A 21,611-nucleotide genomic window follows, 5' to 3' on the forward strand; every position below is an offset into this window, starting at 1 on the left:
CAAACTTGCTGATTCTAGTGACAAATATCCTTGTCTCTTGCTAAATCTCTACCCCTGCCATCAGTAAATGTCAGTGCACAACATTCCATGTAGTGTCAGAGGTACAATTCCAGCTTACACAAACCCCTCCCTGTTTCCATCAGAGAAAGTGATGGTTGAGTAGGGACACAGCAATAAATCAGGCATCGGAAAGCTGTCAACAGGATTAAAAGGAAGCTGAGAAGGTGCTGATGAAGAACAGGAAACAAAGTATCTCCTTCATGTAGAAAAACTAAGTCACTGTTTACAAAATCCTGTAAGAAAAAGAGTCTGACACCGGTTTGTCTTCAAGCTGAAGGTTGCAAGGGAGTCTGGCATAGAAAAAAAGACAAAAAAGAACAAGGCTGGACTGCTGTAAGAAAAGATTGTGAGATTCATGGCTCAGGTTTGTAAACGTTAACCCAAAATGAATGAGCTATGAAATATAACAGTAATGTTCAAGAGTCATTACTAATAGCCCTGAATTGGCACTTCAGTCTGCAGACCAAACTCATTCAATGTCTGCACAGGTTTAGTACCAAAATATCTCTATAAAAAGCCTCCGACCAGTCTCAAAAGAAAGGAAAGCATTAGAAGATAGAAAACTAGAAATATGTACAGATTCTTCTCATTTGTTTTGTTTAATTAAAATTTTAAAAAGCAGCTTTTGGAGCCAATGTTTCAGACTAGTGTTAAGAATCTGCCCTGGGCAGCCTCATGGTCCAGGCAGCAATAAGGAGCAGCCCTGCATCTGTTGCTCCATCAGGAGGAGCTCAAAGGCATCAAAGAGACAGGGAGCTTGGACTCCAGAGGGTGACACCAGAGAAGGGTCACCAGTGGGTTCCCACAGCAGTGCTATGACCCTTGCCAGGATGATCTCTTTCAAACAAGGGGACACTTTTAAAACCAGGTGTTGGATCCTCTAGAAAGGAAAGAATGGAGTTACCTGGCTGGAAGAGCCACAACTGCTGCTCTGGGGATGAAGCAGCTCAGCCCCACACTTACTGTTGTCTGCTGAAGATCCCACCATGAAAAGAAAAATAAGTGGTACAGAAGTAACTAGAACTTTCTTCTGTTCTGCTGTTGAACAGTTATGAGGAGTCTTATGCTGAAAAACCAATTCAGCCTCAAAAAAGGTCTGAGGAAGATGGGGAGGAAGAACAAAAGAGGGCTAAGCCTTAAAGGAGGTCTGAGGAAGAAGAAAAAACAGGAGGGCTACCAAGCAGAACTGAAAAATACTGCAAGCAGATGGGCTCATGTGCCCTTGGCAAGGCCAAGCATGGCTCTCAGGTCACCTAGCAAACAGAGGGTTATTTATCAGTTGCCTCTGCATAAAGACTCAGAATTTAGGTGCAAAGGGTAGCTATGAAATTCGTGTTTCACAGCACTTGCTTCAAGTACTTACTGAGCAGGGTGTTGAGAAACTGTGGCTGTCTCATTCACATAGATAAGTCATTGCAGCTGGCTATAGCAGATGGAAGGCAGCTTCTGCAACTGGTTATTAAGAAAAAGAATGGTCTTTAACAATATAATTTGCCCTGTCTGAGGGACTCATGATTAACAGTACATAAGTGATCATATATACCTCAAGGAACTGAGTTTTAAAAAAATATTACAGTACCAATGATTTTTTTTTTCTGTATCTACAACTATACAGCATTTTCAAGCAGTATGGAAATTTAATGAAATAATTATGATTTATTAATTTACATAAAAATACTTTTTACAGTTAAAGAATAAATCTTAAATGGTAAAAAAAATAAGATTAAGAAGCTCCAGCTATTGAGAGTCATGGGAGTTTGTCTGCTCTTCGATGACTTGTTTTACTATTTCTGCCAATTTTAGTCGATCCACTTTATCTGTGAATCCTCTGCCTGAAAGGAAAGAAGAGGTGGTCAGGTGGTGCTGGGAAAGCAATCGTGGCTGGTTATCCACTGACTGGACACAAACCAGTCCTTCATGCAGAAACAGAGGAGAACGTTTGCAAGGGAACCAATCTGAGTTATGATTTCTAGTTCCATTCAAAGAGTTGAGCACTTCCAAAGCTAAATTAAAACCAACCAAGCAAAAAAACAGAATGAGGGAAGAGGCAGGGCCAAGCCCTGTGAACCTGGAAGCCTGGTCCCCTTACATTCCTCAGCAGCTGCTCCTGGGGAATGACCCCTCTGTCACTCTGTTTTGTCAAGGAGCCACCTGAACACTCCCAAGGCCCTGTTCACCTCTGCTTCCTACTCAAACCAAGCAGAAAGGATGTTGTGCTGACACAGGGCAGTAAAGAGTGTAAGAACAGCTGGAAGGAAGCCAGCTCCAAAGAGCTAAAGCCATTTCTGAAGTGCTAATCCATCTGTGCTCTTTCTCTTCTCTATGACTTTGGGCCTTTGAAAACTCCACCCTGAACCTCAAAGCAGAACTTCCAACCTCATTTCCAAAGCACCCTGCTGGCAAGGAGGCTAAAACAGTGCCAAAACCTAAATCAGTCTGATACAAATTCAAGAAATCTGTTTTTCTTTTCATAGAGGAAAGTCCCTGCTTCCCCTCTTGCACTCAGCAGTGTCACCACCCTCTGTGGAAGAGAAGGAATTCCTCACTCACCATTCCAGCTGAAGCTCTGGAGAGTGTCCCTCAGCAACTTACACTCCCGATTATACTTCCAGGCCTCCTGCATCACCTCATTCAGCTTCTCATCTTCATTCTCTCCTGTTCAGGAGAACAAAGATAAAAGAGGAGGTTTCTCATTCTGCCTTGGAGCAGCATTCACAGCACAGCGTGTGCAAGTTATTCCTCCTCACCTCACACAAACTAGGGAATGGGTTTGAAAGCAGACACTCAGGTTTGAAGGTTATTTTAACAGCTCTGCACATCACTGTTGACACTCGTGTTATGCATGCACCAAAATTACACAGACAAAATTACCACAGACAAAGCTTTCCTCTTGAAACTAAGACAACAAGGGGTTTGTTTATCCTTCCTCACTACTGACACAGCACAACCTCAGTGTCTTGCACGTTTAGGAATGAAACTTTCTAAAAAGTAGCAACCTTTACCAGCCTGTGGTAGAATGCACTGAGCAATCACATCTCTGAGCTTCTCCAGAGCCACGTTGGAATCATTACTCCCATTCTCAGGGTCATGGATATAAACACCATCCTTTGGCTTAGTGCTGCAAAAGAGTGAGGAGGAAAGAATTAAAATTTGAATGCAATTCAAGCTTATAACTGGCCCCAGAAGGAAGCTCTGTCTGGAAAGGTGGGACTAGGAGCTAGATTTAGCATTAGTGTAACAATGTCCTGCATTATGAGATCACTTTAAATATGAAGAAAAATTATTTAAATTCAAGAAAGAGTAATCTTAAAATGCATTATCCTATTTTTAGATAGGTAACAGAGAGATGACCTAGGGGGTTTTTTCCAATATGTAAACACCAGGATTAGAAAAAACAACCTGGAATTCTTCCTCCCAGTCCACCTTGCCTGACTCAACATAAACTCATCTTCTCCTAAGGGATCAGTTCCACCCCCATCCAACACCCCACCATCCAACCTCCCTCCTGCCCTGCTTGGAGGACACACCACATCCTGCAAGTACCACAGGACTCCAGCTACCCACTTCACCACCAAGAGTGCTGAATAAATCAGAAACTCAGGAGCAGGGCTACAACTGGAGGAGCTTTTCAGATGCTCCAAGTGCACACTGGATGCCTGAGCTTGGATCTTGCCAGCCCAGGGTCAGAGTTACCCCAGCAGTTTCCTTTTGCGCAGGATGGGGTTGTTGACGGAGTGGAGGGGTTTGAGGCTGACTTTGAGGTCTTGGATTCTCATGTTTGCAAGCTGCTCTGCATGAGCCTGTTGTATCCCTGCAACCATTGCCTGGAATGAAAAGAGTTGCACTTGATATTCTAATTTTTCTTTTTTTTTCAATTCCAGAACAATAATATCAGCAATGTTAGCTACAGATACACACACAAAAATAAAGCAAGAAAGTCCTCTTCATTTCAGAGAGGCATAACAAAAATCAAGTTTGCATTATGCAAGAGATATTTAGAACTACAGTCCTGGACTGTGGGGTGATGTATCTCGACCTCACAGGGCTGAACAGGACCAAGGATCATCTCTGCTTCTCATGTTCACAAGCTTGAGTGCTGACTGAACTGAACAGAGCTGAAAGGAAGCAAGAAGGGCCATTCATCATGGCATGAGGCTATATTAGGAATAAAACCTGGCAACAACAAGACCTGCAGAAGAGTCCTCAGTTCTGTTCTCTACTTGTTAGCACGTGGCTGCTCTTTACTACCAATCTAGGAGCATCTCCTCCTAGCCCAGATTTCACATGGAACCATTTCCATTTTCTTACCAGGATCTCAGGCTCCCATGAAGGCAAGAGGGGAGCTCTTTGTCTGTGTAACACCACATAAAAAACTCCACTCAACTCTCCCCTACGAGCTACCCAGCTCCTCTATGCAACATCCCTAATAAAATCAAATGTTTAGACCTTGTCCATCATCAGCTGGGCAGAGGGCAGGATGTTATCAAGTGCCTCAGTGGAGTTGAGCCAGGGATGGTCCAGCACTCCTTCAATGGTCAAACGTTCCTCAGGTTTGACCTTCAGCAGCCTAGGAGAGGAGGAGAGGAACCAATCAGTCCATAAAGAGGTCTTTGTAGATCAACAATGTGCTGCTCTGTCTGGGATCAGAGCACTCAGCAATCTCTGAGCATTAGAAGGGCCAAAAAAGGAACTCCTCCTAACAATTAAGACACTAAGCTGACCCAAAGACTTTCTACCAGCTTCACTGACCCATGCTACAGTGATGTTTTAATGCTGTCACAGCTCAGGTTATATTCAGCAACATATTCAGCAACTCAGTGTAAAAGAAAGGCACTGAAGGCCATTTTAATAATACCTGTGCACTGCTGAACTCTATATTCACATCCTTCCAGAGGGGAAATTATCTTCCAGATGAACTGGAAATGATCCAAATGGACATTGTCTGAAAAATCCACATCTAGAGCTCATCCACAATAATAGTCTGTACTCATACCAAGGACTGTGGGCATGGTGAAATAAGGGAGAGTTTCAAAGCTGGAAACCTCTCTGCTGAATTCACTGCTTTCATCATGCAATTCAGCTTTTCTCCCCCTGGAGAAAAATCATGGACACTTTAATAGACTACAGCACCTCAAAATAAGAAGGGATTTTATTCTGAGATCTCTGAAAACTCTAGGGAATTACATTTTATTAGAGTGAAACCCTAGAAAGAGATTTTGCAGACAAACTCATGTTCCCATGGTAATCACAACTGTTTAATAAAAAGAAGTAAAATTTCAGAGTGCTGACAACTTATGCAGAGACTCTAAATTAGAAACAGGATCACTTGATGAGCTTGTCAGACTTTCTAAGCCAATATTCTAAATCTGCTTCCTGGCTGCAAAGCAGAATTGTTTAATGTACCAAGAAAGTGGAAATGACTTTTACAAAATGTCAGCAGCACCACAGGCTAGCTCATAAATTCCCCTTTCAAGGCCATGCTGCCAAACAGGCCATAAGTTCAGTTTTGATACAAGACCCAAGACACATGCATGCCTTTTCTAGAGGTTTTTTAAAGTCCTAACCTATTATCAAGCACTCCAGCTCATAAAGCTTGAGGTCAGAAATCAGCCTGACATGCTTGAAAGGAAGTGGCTGCTTGAATGCCAAACATGACCTCCAGAAGCAAAGCTCCATATGAAGAGCAGTCTACATAAATAAAATGTGAAGTTATCCAGAATTCTATAAAGTCTAAATGTATTCATGCACCATAAACACAACTTCAGACTCAGTGGCTGGAAAGGACAAGCAGCAAAGGGAGTCCTGGTAACAGAATTAAGTGATCTGAATCCAACCACCAACAATCTGTGAGCTGAATTTCATGGTCATTTTAAAAGACAATGAAACCTTTTGACTGTGGAGCTTCTGAGGGAGAATAAAGAGTTGACCTTGGTATAAGTGGAGGTTTCACTGAAGCACAAGCTGCAATTTACTTGGGGAAAGGTTGTGGGCTCTCCTGCACTGCTATAAACAGGTCCTGGCACCCTTTCCAGACCATGTCAAGTCCTTGGAGATTTCACAGTGTGTCACAGGAGACAGTGGCAGTTTAAAATTGTTTAATTGACTTTTTTTTTCTATCCACGTTGCTTTTATCCTTCCAGTTCCTCTGCTGATACAAGCAAGCAGTCCCTCTCACATTTTTGAAAAATAAGTGAGGTCAAGATTCAATCAGTACTACAGTCCTGCTGTCTAACAGGACCATGGGATCACAGCCTTTAAAACTTTTGCATTCCATGAAAAACAGATCCCATTAGCATTTAGAATAAAATCTCAATGCAAAACTTTCTCTCATAGCCTGACACCTTCTGACAGATCTTAACCTCCCCTTCCAGGCCTCTCTCTTGACTCCTTTTAGACTGTGTATTACGTGCTCAGGGTTTTAAGGGACAGATCTACTGATGTTGGCCAGTTCCTGTCTAAATGTCCCCTGATTTGAAGAGGAGTTCAGACATAACCACAGCAGATTCATGCTTGGAGAGGGCTTGCAGATTCTGCATTGTTCTGAAGGTAATGTACCCACTGCCCTACAGGCTAAAGGCACAAATGCACTCTGGTAACTTCAGAGACAGCAGACATTAAAAACTGAGCACAAGAGTTGTGGAGGAAAAAAAAAAAAGAAAAAAACCAACAACAAAAAAACCAGAGAAGGAAAAAGAAACATTTACCAGATTTCATTTGTGCTGAAGATGACAGAAAATTTTTCAGCTGGCTGTGGTGCAGCCAACCCTGCCCTGGGAAAAATGAGCCCTTTGTGATAAGGCACTTTGAAGTGATTTTATTTCTTTTTTTTTTTCCTGCTTTCTTAACAGCAGCAGAGAGCAGCACAACATTCCCCTCAGCTGACTCACTTTCGCACGATGTCTTTGGCCATTTCTGAGATCTGGCTCCACTCTTCCTCTGGGAATTCAAAACTTCCTGTCATGATCTTTTTCCTCATGTCCTTTGGGATCGTCCGACTGTGGTGTTTGGAGTAGAAGGGGGGGTATCCACACAGCATCACATAAATAATGACACCCAGGGACCACAAGTCACAGCTCTGAAAGCAAGGAAAGGATCACTTTGGGGTGTGATTTGCAGCTACCTGATTCCCACCTCCTCCAGAGCTCCACCTGAGGATCTCCATGGATACAAAAGGGCAAATAAGCACCAGAGAACTCCATGCTACCAAGCTAAACTACTTCTAGAACCCCAAAGCACTTTGTTGACAGAAAGTGCTCTTCTAACTGTGCTACACGATGGGAAACTGGATGGGAGCAGTGTCAGAGGTGCATTTATTACACGGCTGAGGACACTGGGATCCTGCTTTCCCAGTATCAGAACATAAACCAAAATACAGTCATTTTTCAGTATGTGAGACTTAAAAAAACCAAAACAAAACCATCCAACAAACAAGCTGGCAGAGAGACTTAATCAGAGAGCTCTGTAGTGAAAAACACATCCTGAAAGCCAGAGACCAAGAGGCTTCAGAAAGGCAGGAGCTCAAGGGCTCCCCTGCCCTCCCACCCCAGCCCTGAGCTCCCTCCCTGCCCTTGCACTGGTGTCACTGCTGGTGTGAGACACATTAACTTCATCCACAAGGTGAAGCCAAAACCCAGCTCAGTAAAGAAGCTGAAGGCCAGATCTGGTCTCCATCTGTGCATTCACACAACAAAGTCACTACTCAGAAGGAGAGAAGAGGTCCTTAACAGCCTAAACTTCAATTCCAGCTTCTGCTGGACCATATCCCTTAAAGATCCAGTTGTGTTATCACTTGGTTCTGGCACAGTGCAGGCTAGGGTTGGTAGGACCTGCTCTGACCTTGGCCACCTATTCCCAATATTTCTTTTGTGCCAGTCCAAGCATTTGTAAAGCTAATTATTTATTTTTACTGGCTTGGTTTCCAGCCCTATCAGTCCACCAGGGGACTCCCTAAGGTTTATGCCAGCACAAGGAGGGCCAGGAACATGCAGCCACGTGTAAGCAGAAGCCTGAACTCCAGCCAGGTTCAGGTGACTGTGGAAAGACACACAAGGAGAGCTCTGGGGAGGTTCTGTGATCTCTGTACACAGACAGAAGTCAGCACAGCTCCAAACTGAAGCAACCTCAGCAGGACTGCCTGCACCAGGCTGTGTGTTCCACCTCCTGTCTTGGTGTTCACAAAGCTGCACAGACAAGCTCAGCAAAGAGAGAATCCCTGCTGCAGACAAGGGATCACCACAGCTGCCCAAACAAAATGGTCTAAAGAGGCATTTGCACATCCCAAAACTCCAGCTGACAGCAGAAATGAGGATTCCTTTGGAGCAGCCTCTTGGGGAGGTGAAAGAACTTCCCACATGGCCACATCCCAGCAGAATCGTTCAATTCTCTCCAAAATCTTGTTAATATTTAGTGTGTCTCTAACAGTCTGTGGATATTTTTCCTTTAGTAAGAAGATCATTAACTAGGCTTGGACCAAGTATATATTTTATAATCCAATTCCAACAAAAAGAACACAAAGCCAGCAGCACCTTTTAAGGTGTCCCCTCTAAACTGACTGAGAAAGACAACAACCTGCACACATCTTTATCTTCTAATTTGCCAGTTGCACAGCTCTGAACCCAGTCATTTTTTAGGGGAGCAATATCACTCTTTACCTGACCACCCCTTTTAGAAAAGCTGAAGGAACCACACTTGTGACAACTACAGCCCCAAAGACACCACTTCCTTACAGCTGGAAATACAGGTGTACACACAACCCATGACACTTCCCTGCTGTGCCCTGCAGAACCTGCTCTGGGACTCAGTGGGAGGTGTGTGGCTAATGAGCTGGAGTCCTGTCCCAGAGATCACAACAACTCTATTGCTCCTGGCCATAACTCTGTCATTTCAGGGCAATTCATTGCCTGAAGTGACAAACCAGCTCTAGGCCACTCCTACAGCAGATACCTCAGGGCACTGTGCTTTACAGATGCTGACTGTGGGGCTGGTTCAGAGCTTACCTTGTTGTAAGTGTAAGGAGTTGGAGAGGTGGGGATAATACCAGATTTTTCTTTCTGGTGCCTTCTTTGTGCCTCCAATACCTGTTGCCATGAAAGGAAAAAAAAATAATGTAAAATACATCTCACAGCAATGCCTACAAAGATGCTTGATGCTTTTCTGTTAGGTGGATTTATTCCAGGGACTCAAGATTCTGCCAAACCCAAACCCTTCTTCCCAAGACAGACTAGAAATTTTACATGCAAAACTTTCAGGTCAAATATTTTGCTGCTTTGGATGAAAACTGCTCACAGCTCTTTTGTTCAAAATCTCTTAACACCTCCATTCTTTGGAAGTCAAACTTCAGCTGTGTTTGGAGGGTAATCCCAGCTTCAGAGATGTCCCTTTTTACCTCTTCCAGGCATAAATCAAATCCAGTTTGTCCCTTGCTCATCACATCAGCATTTATGGGTTTCTAAAAACCCAATGCCTCAGTTTAAATAAGTTTTCCACAGGTTTGGTAGTTCCCTTATTTTAAACCCCCCTGCCTGTAGTGCTGGAGCCCTTCACCAGCAGGCTCCAGTTGGGGAGGCATTTTCAGGGCACTGGACTGTGGCTGCATGGTCTGATTTTCTTTGCCATCTGATTGCTCTGCAATTATTCTTCCAAATCACTGAAGGCTGCCCACAAGCCCAGCCCTGCAATTAAATATCTATCTGCAGTTTTCTTGTTATTTTCTTCAGGACTCCAACACAAAGCACAAAAGGGCAGCACTACAAACCCCAGCTTGTCTGTAATTATAGATTATTTCTCAGTGCACACTGAGAGGCCAGGCCAAGGTGAATGGGTGACCCCCTGGCCCTGCCCTCTTCTGGAGCAACAGCCTTTACAGAACCTTTTTGTTTCAGCAGAGTCCTTTTTAAGGTAATCTTCTATGAGCCTGAGCTGGAAGAAGGATTGCAAAGCAGGGACTTCTCCAAAACAACCATTTTAATTCAGTTAAAGGACAATTGTCACACTCCTGGAGCAGTCTCACCAGAGGGAGTTGGGCTGGGGAGAGTCAGAAAGCATCAGCAATAAGTCAGTGCTAAGAAAATAAGTCAGATATTTGCCTCAGGATCTCCTGCTGTAATCAACAGATCACCTGGGCACTCCATCCCAACAGATGGCTACTATACAATTACTCAAGATTCCTGCATCCAGAAGCTCCTAATAGGACAACAAAGGCTTTTAAACTGTCATGGTTATTGAGGGACATGGAAGAAGCAGCATTATTCCTATAAATGCCTTTAGCTCAGAACTGTAATTGTAATAGTTTGTTACCTGAGGTGCTACATAATATGGAGTGAACTGGGGTGTCATCAAGTCACCTTGGTCTACTTTGGCAAATCCAAAGTCACACAATTTAACAGGAGCATCCTAAAACAAGGAGAAAAACAAGGATACAAAACCTCATTGTATCAGGTATTTCCTGCCTTGTGCTGATCTTACCTTTGCCACACATACCCCTTTTTTTTGGTATTTATACCCTCTTACCATTCTACAAAGTAGCTAAAAGGTCATAAAGTGATCTCTGAAACAATTATTTTTATTTTTCCTAAATGTTTTGGGTCTAAAGCAGCCTCACTCTCAGCTCTGGGAAGCACTAAGCCCATTGATGCAGGAGAAGAAAGACACAGATGAGTGCCTGGGAAAGTCAATCAGAGTCCCTAGAATGCATTTCAGAACAGTTTTAATAATAAGCCCCATATTTAGCAGCAGCAGTTGGACAGTCTCTACTTCAAGCATGGAAAATCACACAGCCAAAAAGGGTCATTATTTTTTTGTGAGCATTAATGCCATTTTACAATCATTCTGAAAATTCCCCACTGAGCCACGTTACAGAATTCAGGATTAAAACCAAGTCAGCATCTTACCAGAGAGTTATCCTTGAAGAGGAGATTCTCAGGCTTGAGGTCTCTGTGTGCAATGTTTAATGAGTGGCAATGCTGCAAAGCCAAAGCTATCTGAAAAAGGGCACAACAAATCAACCACAATTACACACCTCCTCCTTTAGCCCAGACAGTTATTTTAACTGGAAAAAGGACATTGCCAGCACAGCTCAAACCCCAGAATTCTCACTCCATCTTGAGTTATGCCAAGCCTGGCCCTACTGCAGGACAGGGCAGTGAGAACTGAAAGCCACCAAACTATCCAGTTTGAGTAACTTGGGGTATTATTTACCCCCCAGTCCCCCAGCAGTGAAAGGGATCAGGACAGTGTCCTTTTCCATGCTGTGCTGGTCCTACACTTGCTTGCACACATCAGTTCCACTCTGTTTAACAGTCAACAGCAAGTTCTTGCTTCAGTATTTCAAATAATATTTTATTACATTTGTTACTGACTTGGGCTTGAACATTCAGGCAGTTTTATTCTATAATTCTTGATGCTGCTGCCTGCAATTTACTCATTTCATCTGACACTACACTGAAAAAAAATCATTTCTAATACTTCTTTACATTACTGTGGTTTAGAAACCTGTAATCCAGTCATGAAAGTGCTACAGACTGCATTTGAAATTGCAATTCACTTGTAGAACACCAAAGAATAAATCCTTAAACAGCATTACTGAAACAAAAGAAAGGCAAAGCCACACAGCCTTCATCTGGAAATATTCCTACTGGCTCCTGTAGGATCCCACCCAAACACAGCACCTGAGGTGAAGCACTGAGAAGACTGCAAATTACTGTGCCAAGAGAACTTCAGTGTTAACTTAGCTCACAAACAAATAAAAACACATTCCCCAAAACCCCCACAACATTCAGGAGAGTTGCCTAGAGAAATGGAGAAAATAGGGGGGGAAAAATTCTATCAGAACAGAGAGCACAGAAAACACACACAGAAGAAAACCCATTCCTCTTGTTATCTTCCATGATGGGCAGGACTTCATGAAAGCAAACACAGAACCTGGCTGGAAAAGCACTGGCTGAGGGCACATGTATTTTTTTTTGTCTGCTACCCTGCCCAAGAGGGGAGAGAAAGGCTGAGAGGTTCTCAAGCAGGAGCTCAGGAGCCACGTGGGGTCTGGTGAGAGCCTGTGGACTGTCGGAGGTAACATTTTTAGAGCAGCAGGAAGACTGTGCAGGAGAAGAGCTCTCTCTGGTCAAGTGTTCTGTAGAGCAGGTTGGGAAAACCATTGCTAAAGACAACAGACACACCAGAAGAACTAACCCACACCTTCCCATTCCTTGATTCTATCCAAACTTCAGCATTGTCAGGTTATAACAAAGCAGGCAATGATCGTCGGATCAGAACTGAGGATTATTTGAACTTCCTTTTTCCCCACCACCCCCATCCCAAGGAATTGTTAAATACTTTAGCCATTATCATTCATGGATTTGCTCATACATGGGTGGTGACTTGCCTGCTTTGTTACTTGGCTTGCTTGCTTCTCAGTAAAGTGCCGGTGCTGGCTGATTCTGTGAAATAGCTCTCCCCCTTCCATCATCTCCATTACAATTAGGAGCCGAGCCCTGTTCAAAAGCATTTCATTTTGTTATATTAAAAATAACAAAAGATAACAGAATTGCTAAGGCAACAATGCAAACTTCACAGCTACTGATGCAGGCTGAGAAAGAGACAAACGTGGTGCTCCTGTGCTGTTCCTACCTAGTTTGGTTCTGTTGTTTTCCCTTGAAGCATGGAAAATCCAGGATTTTCTGGCTCCCAGCCCAATCTGCCTCCCTGATGCTCAGCCAGGATTCTACACTTTGCTCCTCAACTTGGGCTCCCACATGCAGCTGGGACAGAACACCCTGGACACCTCTCCAGGACACACACAACCTCCACCCATGTCTTCCCCAGCAAACCTGATGGGACCTGGAAGCCACTTGGACATCAACGTGGAAATTCTGCCCTCCAAGAAGACCACAGCAGGCAGAGTCTTGCACTAAACTAAATTAAAAACTCTGAATTGCTGCCAGGCTGCAGGTGGCTGCACCCATCCTTGCCAAAAAGGTTCATGGCATCTTTGAAGGAGAAGGTTGAGGAATTACCTCAAATGCTTTTGAGTCTGACTGCTCTACCCCATTATTTTCATTTACAGTTTTATTGCTGTCATTATGAAGAACAACACAGTGGAAGTGTGAAGATCAGGAGTGGGAGATCCTCAAGAAACTAACTTCTGGTTCTTCTTGCCACACAGCAACATCAGACACATCAAAGACTAAGCCAGGTCTCAGCTCTTTAATTCTCCCTAGCCCTGTTTTGGGTTTTTTCTCTCAACTCATATCCTATTAGGAGAAAACAGTTTTTTATCCCAAACAACATTAATGTATGAAAAACAGTAACTCTGCTTCACATTTTGCTTTGCTCATTCTAAGCAGGAAAATGTATTAAGAGTTTACAAAGGTAAAAACCAGTATTTTTAGGAACAATTCTCTCTTCCTTTTTTTTTTTTTGTTAATAAAGTCTGGCACTCTGAGTTTCCCAGCAGCTCACAGGCATCACCACTGTGTAAAAGGATCTCATTTAGGATTCTAGGTAGCAACAAAACCTGCAGCTCCAATCCTGCTTTAACAGGGCTTTGAAAGCAGGAGGAGGCTCAAAGGTAACAATTCAATCCAAGCCACTAGAGCAATATCAAAGCAGGACAGAAGCTGATTTACTCTCTCTGACCATGCAGCTACCACAGACTGAACCAATAAACAACCTAAGAGATGAAGATGGGTTCAAAACCAGTAGTAAGAGAAGCAAATTCATTTAAATATACAAAGGTCTGGGCATTTACAGGGGAAAAAGCAAAAAAGCAAAAAGTGTTACTTAGTGTGAGGTAGAAACATTGTACCTGGAACACACTCTCAATGTGCACTTTGGTCACACTGTGATTAAAATTAAAAAAAAAAGCAAATTTCACTCTACCTGGGCCTAAAGAAGAATGTGGGAATGAATCACCCTCTGTAATCTTACCTTGGGCTGGATTCATGTGGGAACTGCACACTGTTAGCATAAACTTCAATAATTTGGACAATGTTTGGATGTGTTGCACACATCATGTGCAGCCGTACCTTGAAGAGAGGGGAAGAAACATCACTGACACAAAGCTGAGCAGCTCTGCTCCTCCCTCTGCCCTCCCCAGCCCATGTGCTGCCAGCTGGGCTCAGTCACACCCAATTTTAAATGATCCCCAAAATAAAAACTGCCTGCAAGCATTTAAAGGAGTGATCAACAGCCATGACACTGCTTGGACCAGGTAGGACAAAAGGATCATCTCTTAACAACATATTTATTAGAGACCATGGAATTAAACCCAGTGAGATCCAGAAAAAAAGCCCAATCTTGGATTTTTGGGGTTTTAAAAATAAATCTAAAGCTGGAGCTAGCTTTAAAGTAGTAATGGAGATAGAACTGAACCTGAAAACTACACATAAAACCTGAAACTCCATCATCTGGCTTCCTTTATGGCCCAGTGCTCTAGGACTCACAACACATGAAACTCCATCTCCTGTTCCACTCTCTCAAATGGGCACCTGGGGAGTTTTTTCCCAGTTTAAAGCCAGCTGGACTGCCAGATCAAGTCAAGGCTTGATGCTCTTTGTGAACAGGTTCTTTTTCCCTGGGAACTTTAAATGAGAATTTGCTCAGTAACAAGAAAGTTTCCCAAACCTTGAGGACAATTAACTCTTCTTTCACTGCCATGATCTGAACAACTGCCCATCCTTTTCAATCCCAAATCACAAAGAGTTTATTTATATTCATTTATATTCATTATTTATATTCATCAAGCAGCTCACTTAGCTTCTAGTGCAGGGATAACCCTGAATCATTTAGAGTGCAACTTGAAGCATTCTTGGCAATTCTTAGAGCAATGACATCCAAGAGTGGGATTTACAGAAACAAAACCAGTTCTAAACCAGTCACATCACAAAGGGCACTGGGAGGACACAAGCTTGAAAAATACTCTTGATTATTCTTGAATTACTCTTAATTACTCTTGAAGATATTCAGCCACCACCCACAGCAAGCTTGAAGGCAGAGAGACCTCCTGGCTTCAGGATCCTCAAGCAAGGCTGAAGGATCAAACCTGAGGAATCCTGCACAGCAAAACCTGCAGAACATTTCTTTTTTTAAAAAAAAAAAAACCCACTGCAACAATTCCCTGAGCCTTTGGGGTGTGAAGGCAGGCAGTAAGAAGAGGAACTGTACCTCATTTCTAGCTTTGGGACGATCCAGAAGAATTTTCAGTGCAAAACGTTCTTGGGAGGATTTTTTCACACAGACTCTGGCAGGAGAGGAACAAAATGATTCAGTCAGCAAGAAGGCAGAAAGAGACACTTCAAGCAATTATCTGCAGTCAGGAGTTTGCTCTCCATGTGGAAATCAACAGGACTGCCCACAATCTGGAATACACAGGGGACCTGTCACCACATCCCAGCTTGAAAACCTCCGTTTTCAGCCTTCCAGGTTTTATTTTCTGGAGAAACACCTAAGAGCCAGTTTGATTTCCAGCATTTCAGAGCCAAGACATCCAGCCTGAAGAGACACTTGTGATGGAAAAAACCCAACCCACAGAGTGGCAGCCTGAATCTCAGCAATGGAGGCTGCAGGCTGCAATAAATAAAGTGTTTCTGAATGGCAATCCTTGTTTTAGCAAGGCCACCAACTGGGCTGGACACATTTTATTTTTTTTTTCTCTCTTTCCCCCATTTAACATGAACAATTGAACTGCATCAGAGGGCAGGGCCCCCAGGCTCCCAGGCAGCTGAGAGAATAGAAAACAAAAGGAATATTTTAATAAAGATCAGAGGAAACACAGCAACTGAAAACAAATGAGGAGCAACCAATGGCCTGGACAGGAAGATAAATGATGGCAAAAAAAAACCAATCACCCTGTGGAGCATCCAGGAACAGAGAGGCACAGGCAGTTGTTTTCCAGAGCTTCTGCAAATCCCTGCTTCCCAATTCCTGCCCCTAAAAGGCAGAGCTCTTGTTGGAACAGGAGCACACATTTGGGTTTACAGAATCCTTTTCCTGCTGGGGTTAGAAACTCAGAGTGGGCAAAGCTGGGAGGGGAGGCAGAGCTGATGGCACTGTCTGCTTGGGCCTCACATGATGGTGTGGAAAAAAAAATAAATAAAAATAGCTGCTAAAAATAGCAAAGGGGCAGAGAGTGCTGCTGCCCCAAGCCATGGTATCACTGACAGGAGCAGTGACCTTTGCACCACCAGTATCAAAAGGACAAAGGTGCTGGGGCAGAATTTGCTGCTGCCACTGTTTGCTGGGTACAGGGAAAAGAGTTTTGACTTCAAATGCATCCCTTAAAAGACAAGACCTCAGCAGGACCCCCAGGGAACACAGAGATATTTATTGGTTTAGAGGGAGAAGTCTTCCAGAGATCAGATGATGATTAAAATCCATACTCACTGCTCCAGAGGGAATGGAAGAGGCTGAGAGGACACACAATGACTCTGTCTTACCTAACAGGACCACTGATCCCAGCTCCCAGCTTCTGAGTCCAGTTTATGTTGTACTCCTCTAAAATGGAGGTCTCCTGTTCAAGAAAGAGCAGGGGGAGGAGAAAGAGTAAAAAAACCCAAAAAAACAACCAAACAGCAAACTAAATAAATTACTAAAAAAAAAAAAATGAAACAAAACAAGAAATAAAATAAAATAAAATAAACCCCAAAGAGCTCAGCAGGCACAATTTATAAGATACCCAAGAAAGAGCCTGCTTTGGAATGTTATTTCACCTAGGAAAAATAAAACATAAATACAAATGCTCACACAGTAACACAGCTCAGTTTCAGATCAGCTCTGTGTGGCTCAGACAACTCACCCTGGATTATTAGGAACAATAAATGGGATTTTGTGCCTTTATTAAAGTGTATGAAGGGCACTTTTTCCTCCCCTGACTCCTCAAGACAGCTTCCTCCCTATGACTGATCAACCCCCCTGCACACACAGGCCCAGTTTCAGCATTATTTTGCATTTTTAGGTCACGGGGTGCAACACAAAACTGTTTTGCTGCCTTCTTAGGGTTTTCAAGCCTCTGGAATCATTACACTGTAAATAAAACCCTGCGTGACTAGTTTTAGCTTGTTTGATAATGAACCAGGCTCCTGTCTGTAATCCTTTTGTCCAAATCCATACAAAGAGGGTTTGGTTTTGTTATGACACAGCTGGGGTGTCACCCTCATGCTTAAACATGTCACCAGGGGGGATGTCCAGGCAGCTTTTTGGTGGGTGCTGCTCCCACAGGGACACCACCCAGCAGCAGGGTTTGACAACAGAAATGCTGCCTGCAAACCCCCAGCCACACAAACCAAATAAAACCCAACCCTTCAGCTCTCAAACTCTCTGAAATTGCAAGAAAAAGAGCTGGTAACAACAGTGTGCACTGGAGGAGCTGAAGCAGGGAGGTAAAATACTTCCCAAATGCACTGGAAAGGAAGAGAAGAGTTCAGTGCTTGCAGAGCAGCTTTGTCCTCATCAGATTTGTTCTTCTCTTCAGGATTCACTCCTGCTACAAACCATGAGGGAACAGAACATGGATGCTCTCAGCTAAGGGGCTGAGCAAGGCAGTCCTCACCCAGGGACACCACTGCCAGGGCTGGGAAGGAAGCAGGAGTGGCAAGGTGACATTTAAGGCAAGATTTGAAGGTATCAGAGAGTGCAAAAGGTGGCTATGAAAGGAAAAAATTGCCTTTTAGTGCAGTCCAGAGTGGGTATCACAGAAATCATAAACAACCAGTGTGAAAGGTGAAGAGGAAAAAGTTGATTTTAACTGTTCAAGCCTTTTATGAAGGGTTTTAAAAGAAAGGGGAGGAGCACAGTGGCTCACACCTGGTTTCTTGTTTTGGAGCAGAAGCACAAAAACCTCCCCAGTTTAACAAACAAACAGATTCCACTTGGGAGAAGCACATTAGGGAAAAATGAATTTCATTTTCCTGCTATCCAGGTACAGATACTCAGAGGCATCACAGGTGGAATGGGAACACAACTTTAGAAGAACAGCAGTGAGAACAAAAAGGGTTTCTCTGATCTGGGGAGCACCTCCTCACCCCTCCAACTGCACAGCTCAGTCCAAGAAGAGGCAGTGACCCCAGACACAAGTTTTTGCTGCCACTTCAGTGCTGGCACAGAGACCATTTGCTTCATTTCAGCCAAATGGAGCAGAGGAGCTGCTAAGGAATTGGGAAGTCTGTGATCTAGGTGAGAATAAGATCTAAATAGTTCTCAGTTCCCAAAGGACAAGTTCAACAACAACAAATGTCAGTTTTTAACAGAAATTAATGACCTCTTCCACATCTCCCACTGTGTAAATGAAACAGCCAACACTTTTGTTTCCTGCCTTTGGATTCAAAGCTGCATTCTAAAGTAGCTTTACAACTCAGAAGGAAAAAAGGATAATCCAGTGATGACTGAGGAAAAGACTGAGGAAAAGACTGAGGAAAAGACTGAGGAAAAGACTGAGGAAAAGACTGAGGAAAAGACTGAGGAAAAGACTGAGGGGAAGACTGAGGGGAAGACTGAGGGGAAGACTGAGGGGAAGACTGAGGGGAAGACTGAGGGGAAGACTGAGGGGAAGACTGAGGGGAAGACTGAGGGGAAGACTGAGGGGAAGACTGAGGGGAAGACTGAGGGGAAGACTGAGGGGAAGACTGAGGGGAAGACTGAGGGGAAGACTGAGGGGAAGACTGAGGGGAAGACTGAGGGGAAGACTGAGGGGAAGACTGAGGGGAAGACTGAGGGGAAGACTGAGGGGAAGACTGAGGGGAAGACTGAGGGGAAGACTGAGGGGAAGACTGAGGGGAAGACTGAGGGGAAGACTGAGGGGAAGACTGAGGGGAAGACTGAGGGGAAGACTGAGGGGAAGACTGAGGGGAAGACTGAGGGGGAAAACTGAGGGGAAAAACTGAGGGGAAAAACTGAGGGGAAAAACTGAGGGGAAAAACTGAGGGGAAAAACTGAGGGGAAAAACTGAGGGGAAAAACTGAGGGGAAAAACTGAGGGAAAAAAATGAGGAAAAAAATGAGGAAAAAAATGAGGAAAAAAATGAGGAAAAAAATGAGGAAAAAAATGAGGAAAAAAATGAGGGAAAAAATGAGGGAAAAAATGAGGAAAAAAATGAGGAAAAAACTGTTCCTGTTTCCTAAGGACCTGAAATACAGCACTGGAGAACTCTGTCCTGTCCATCAGTGCACAGAACTTCTTACATCCCCCTCAAGCTCAGGAACTTCACACCTAATGCCAAGACTGTGCAGCTGCAAATCAAAAAAGGTTCACAACACCCAGAGTGTGAAATCCCTAAAATGCACAGACCCAAAACTGTGGGGTTTGGGTCTGAACACACCAAACCCCACCCCAGCTGCTCAGACTGTTGCCTCCTTGGCTGTGTGACTGTACTGTGGACACAAGGAGCAGAGGGTAAGGATTCAGTGCTGAGCTCCACATCTGGAGAATAAAATCCCTTGGAACAGGAGAGCTCAGAACTTGCAGCCTGCCTGCTGGGTCAGCTGGAACCCAACTGCTGGGGCTGGGAGGCAGAGAACATTCAGAAAGAAATCTGCAGCAGGGCAAGTTCTTTCTGTCAACCTTTTTGCTCCTTCTGTTCAAGGCACTTTAGACTTCCAATCACTCCTCCATTTCCAGTGGGAAAAGGGAATGAAAGAGTTTAAAATGTCACAAAAAAAAAAAAAAATCCCACCCAAACTTTTAAGAGCAGAGTTCTCTCCAAAAGTTCAGCAAGCTCAGGGCACCTAAAACCATGGCTGGAGCATCCTGCCAGGCAGAGGCAGCAGCCTGGGATGCCAAGAGCCTGGAAAGCCAGGACTTGGGAGATTTCTCCCAGTTTTCTCTCCAGCAGCTGCTCTCAGCAGGGCTGGGCACACACTGGTGCCACACAGGGGAAAGCTCAGGTGCTGCTCTGATTCCCAGCACTGAGAGAGGGGAAATAAAGTGCTTCAAGGATAACACAAACTTCCTGCAGTGAAATGAAAGCACCCAGGGAATAAAAGCACCCAGGCTGCTGCTGCTGCTGCTTGGAAAAACTCCACACACCCTGCAGGTCACTCCAACAACCAGGGACATCCCAGTGTAACTCCACCTCTGCTCCTTCCACAGCATTCCCTGCCTGGAATCCCAGCCCTTAAGGCTGCAGAGGGGAAAACCACTCAACCCTGAACACAAACCAAGCCTTTGGGAAGCAGGGAAAGCAGCATTTAACATATAAAAGTCCTAAATGATGTTTTAGATTCAGACCATACCTAGAACCCAAAGGATTTGCCCAGAAGCTGCTGTCAAGCAGAAGCCAAGGACTCTCAGACTTCCAGAGCTCCTTCAGCCTTTTGGTTTTGGTTTTAATCCCCAGAAGCTCTGCTGGAGATCTTTCTATGGTATTTCACATAACAATAAACACACAAAAATTGTCTTTTTTTTTTTAATTTTCCCCTCAAACCCCTCTGCTGACAGCTGCTTCACCTGCCCTGTGCTCAGCCCAGCAGGAAGCAGGAGGGCAGTGCACAGTTTCAGTCCTTGATCCCATAATTTAATTACAGTCTGGGTTGATCTGAACACAGGGCTCACACTCGCCTCTTCTCCTTTGGGCTTTTTTAAGTCAAAAGGCAAGGCTCACACCCTTGAAACCAATCCAGATATCAACCAAACAAACTCTGGGGCTCCTTCTCTCCCACTGAGTTTGGCCCCAATAAGTTCTGTAAGGCCAAACCCTACCGTGGCAGATAACTGGGATAAGGAAAGGGGAAAAACACCAAAATATTGGGGTTTTAACCCACACCCCTCCCAAATTCCTTCAAATACATTCACAAAACACCCAGGACCTGTGACAGCAGAAGGCAAAATCCTGCAGAGAGACTTAAAACATCGGGATTATCCCTCCCTAGGGGAGAGGGATCTTTGGGAATCCCCTTCAGCCAGGGCACCCAAGGATTCGCTGGGAAGAGAGAAAAAAAGAACCCTTGGTGCTGCTCAGCTCCTCTCCCCTCCCTCGGGATCCAGACGCCGGATCCGGTTCCCTCACAGAACTCCCGAGAGGGGCTGAGGCGGGAACGGGACCTCCGGAGACTGAGGGGAGACCCCGGGTCTGCACCCCCCGGGGCTCAGCACCTCAACACCGGTGCCCGAGGCGGATCCCGTGGAGTTTTCTGCCCGGTGTCCGGTCCAGGGAACCGGAGGAGGAGAGGAGCAGAACCGCAGCCCCAAGAGAAGGAGGGAGCGGGACCCGCGGGGCCCTGTCCCGGCTGCTCCCTCCCGTCCCACGGAGCCCCCGAGCCTACCTTGATCATCTTATCCATCTCCTGATTCTCCGACATCCTCCCGCGGGGCTACGGGAGGCAGGAGCCGCCGGGCCGGTCCCGGTGAGGGCCGTGAGGGGACCGAAAGGCGGGAGGGGAGGGGGGGGGGGGGTGCTGGGCCGCGTCAGGCAACGGGCAGCCCCGGTGGAGCCTTTGTGGCACCTCCGCACCGCCTCATCCCCGGCCGGGCGGCTGCAGGGGGGAGGCCGGGACCCCGCTCGGAGGCGGGGAGGGAGGGAGGGCGCGGGCGGGCCCAGAGCCGCGGCTCAGCCCGGGAACCGCCGCCGC

General features: G+C 44.9%; 1 protein-coding gene across 2 annotated transcripts; it reads right to left on the reverse strand.

Moving 5' to 3' along the window:
* Window positions 1-1,700: 1,700 nt before the first annotated feature.
* MAPKAPK5 (MAPK activated protein kinase 5) lies at window positions 1,701-21,557 on the reverse strand. Of its 2 annotated transcripts, none has more exons than XM_008493722.2 (14): window positions 21,306-21,557; window positions 16,488-16,561; window positions 15,217-15,292; window positions 13,981-14,078; window positions 12,437-12,545; window positions 10,950-11,039; window positions 10,357-10,452; window positions 9,057-9,137; window positions 6,948-7,135; window positions 4,507-4,627; window positions 3,754-3,884; window positions 3,063-3,178; window positions 2,611-2,715; window positions 1,701-1,892 (listed from the first exon to the last, which is right to left on the reverse strand). In XM_008493722.2, the coding sequence occupies exons 1-14, from the start codon at window positions 21,339-21,341 to the stop codon at window positions 1,798-1,800; spliced, it is 1,416 nt and encodes a 471-aa protein (XP_008491944.2). In that variant the 5' UTR covers window positions 21,342-21,557; the 3' UTR covers window positions 1,701-1,797. The 2 variants fall into 2 exon arrangements, with proteins under 2 accessions (XP_008491944.2, XP_030316308.1); XM_030460448.1 differs by having other exon boundaries at window positions 1,703-1,892; window positions 3,057-3,178.
* Window positions 21,558-21,611: the final 54 nt, after the last annotated feature.

The sequence above is a fragment of the Calypte anna genome, chromosome 15 (genome assembly GCF_003957555.1).
Source record: "Calypte anna isolate BGI_N300 chromosome 15, bCalAnn1_v1.p, whole genome shotgun sequence".
Classification (NCBI taxonomy): Eukaryota; Metazoa; Chordata; class Aves; order Apodiformes; family Trochilidae; genus Calypte; species Calypte anna.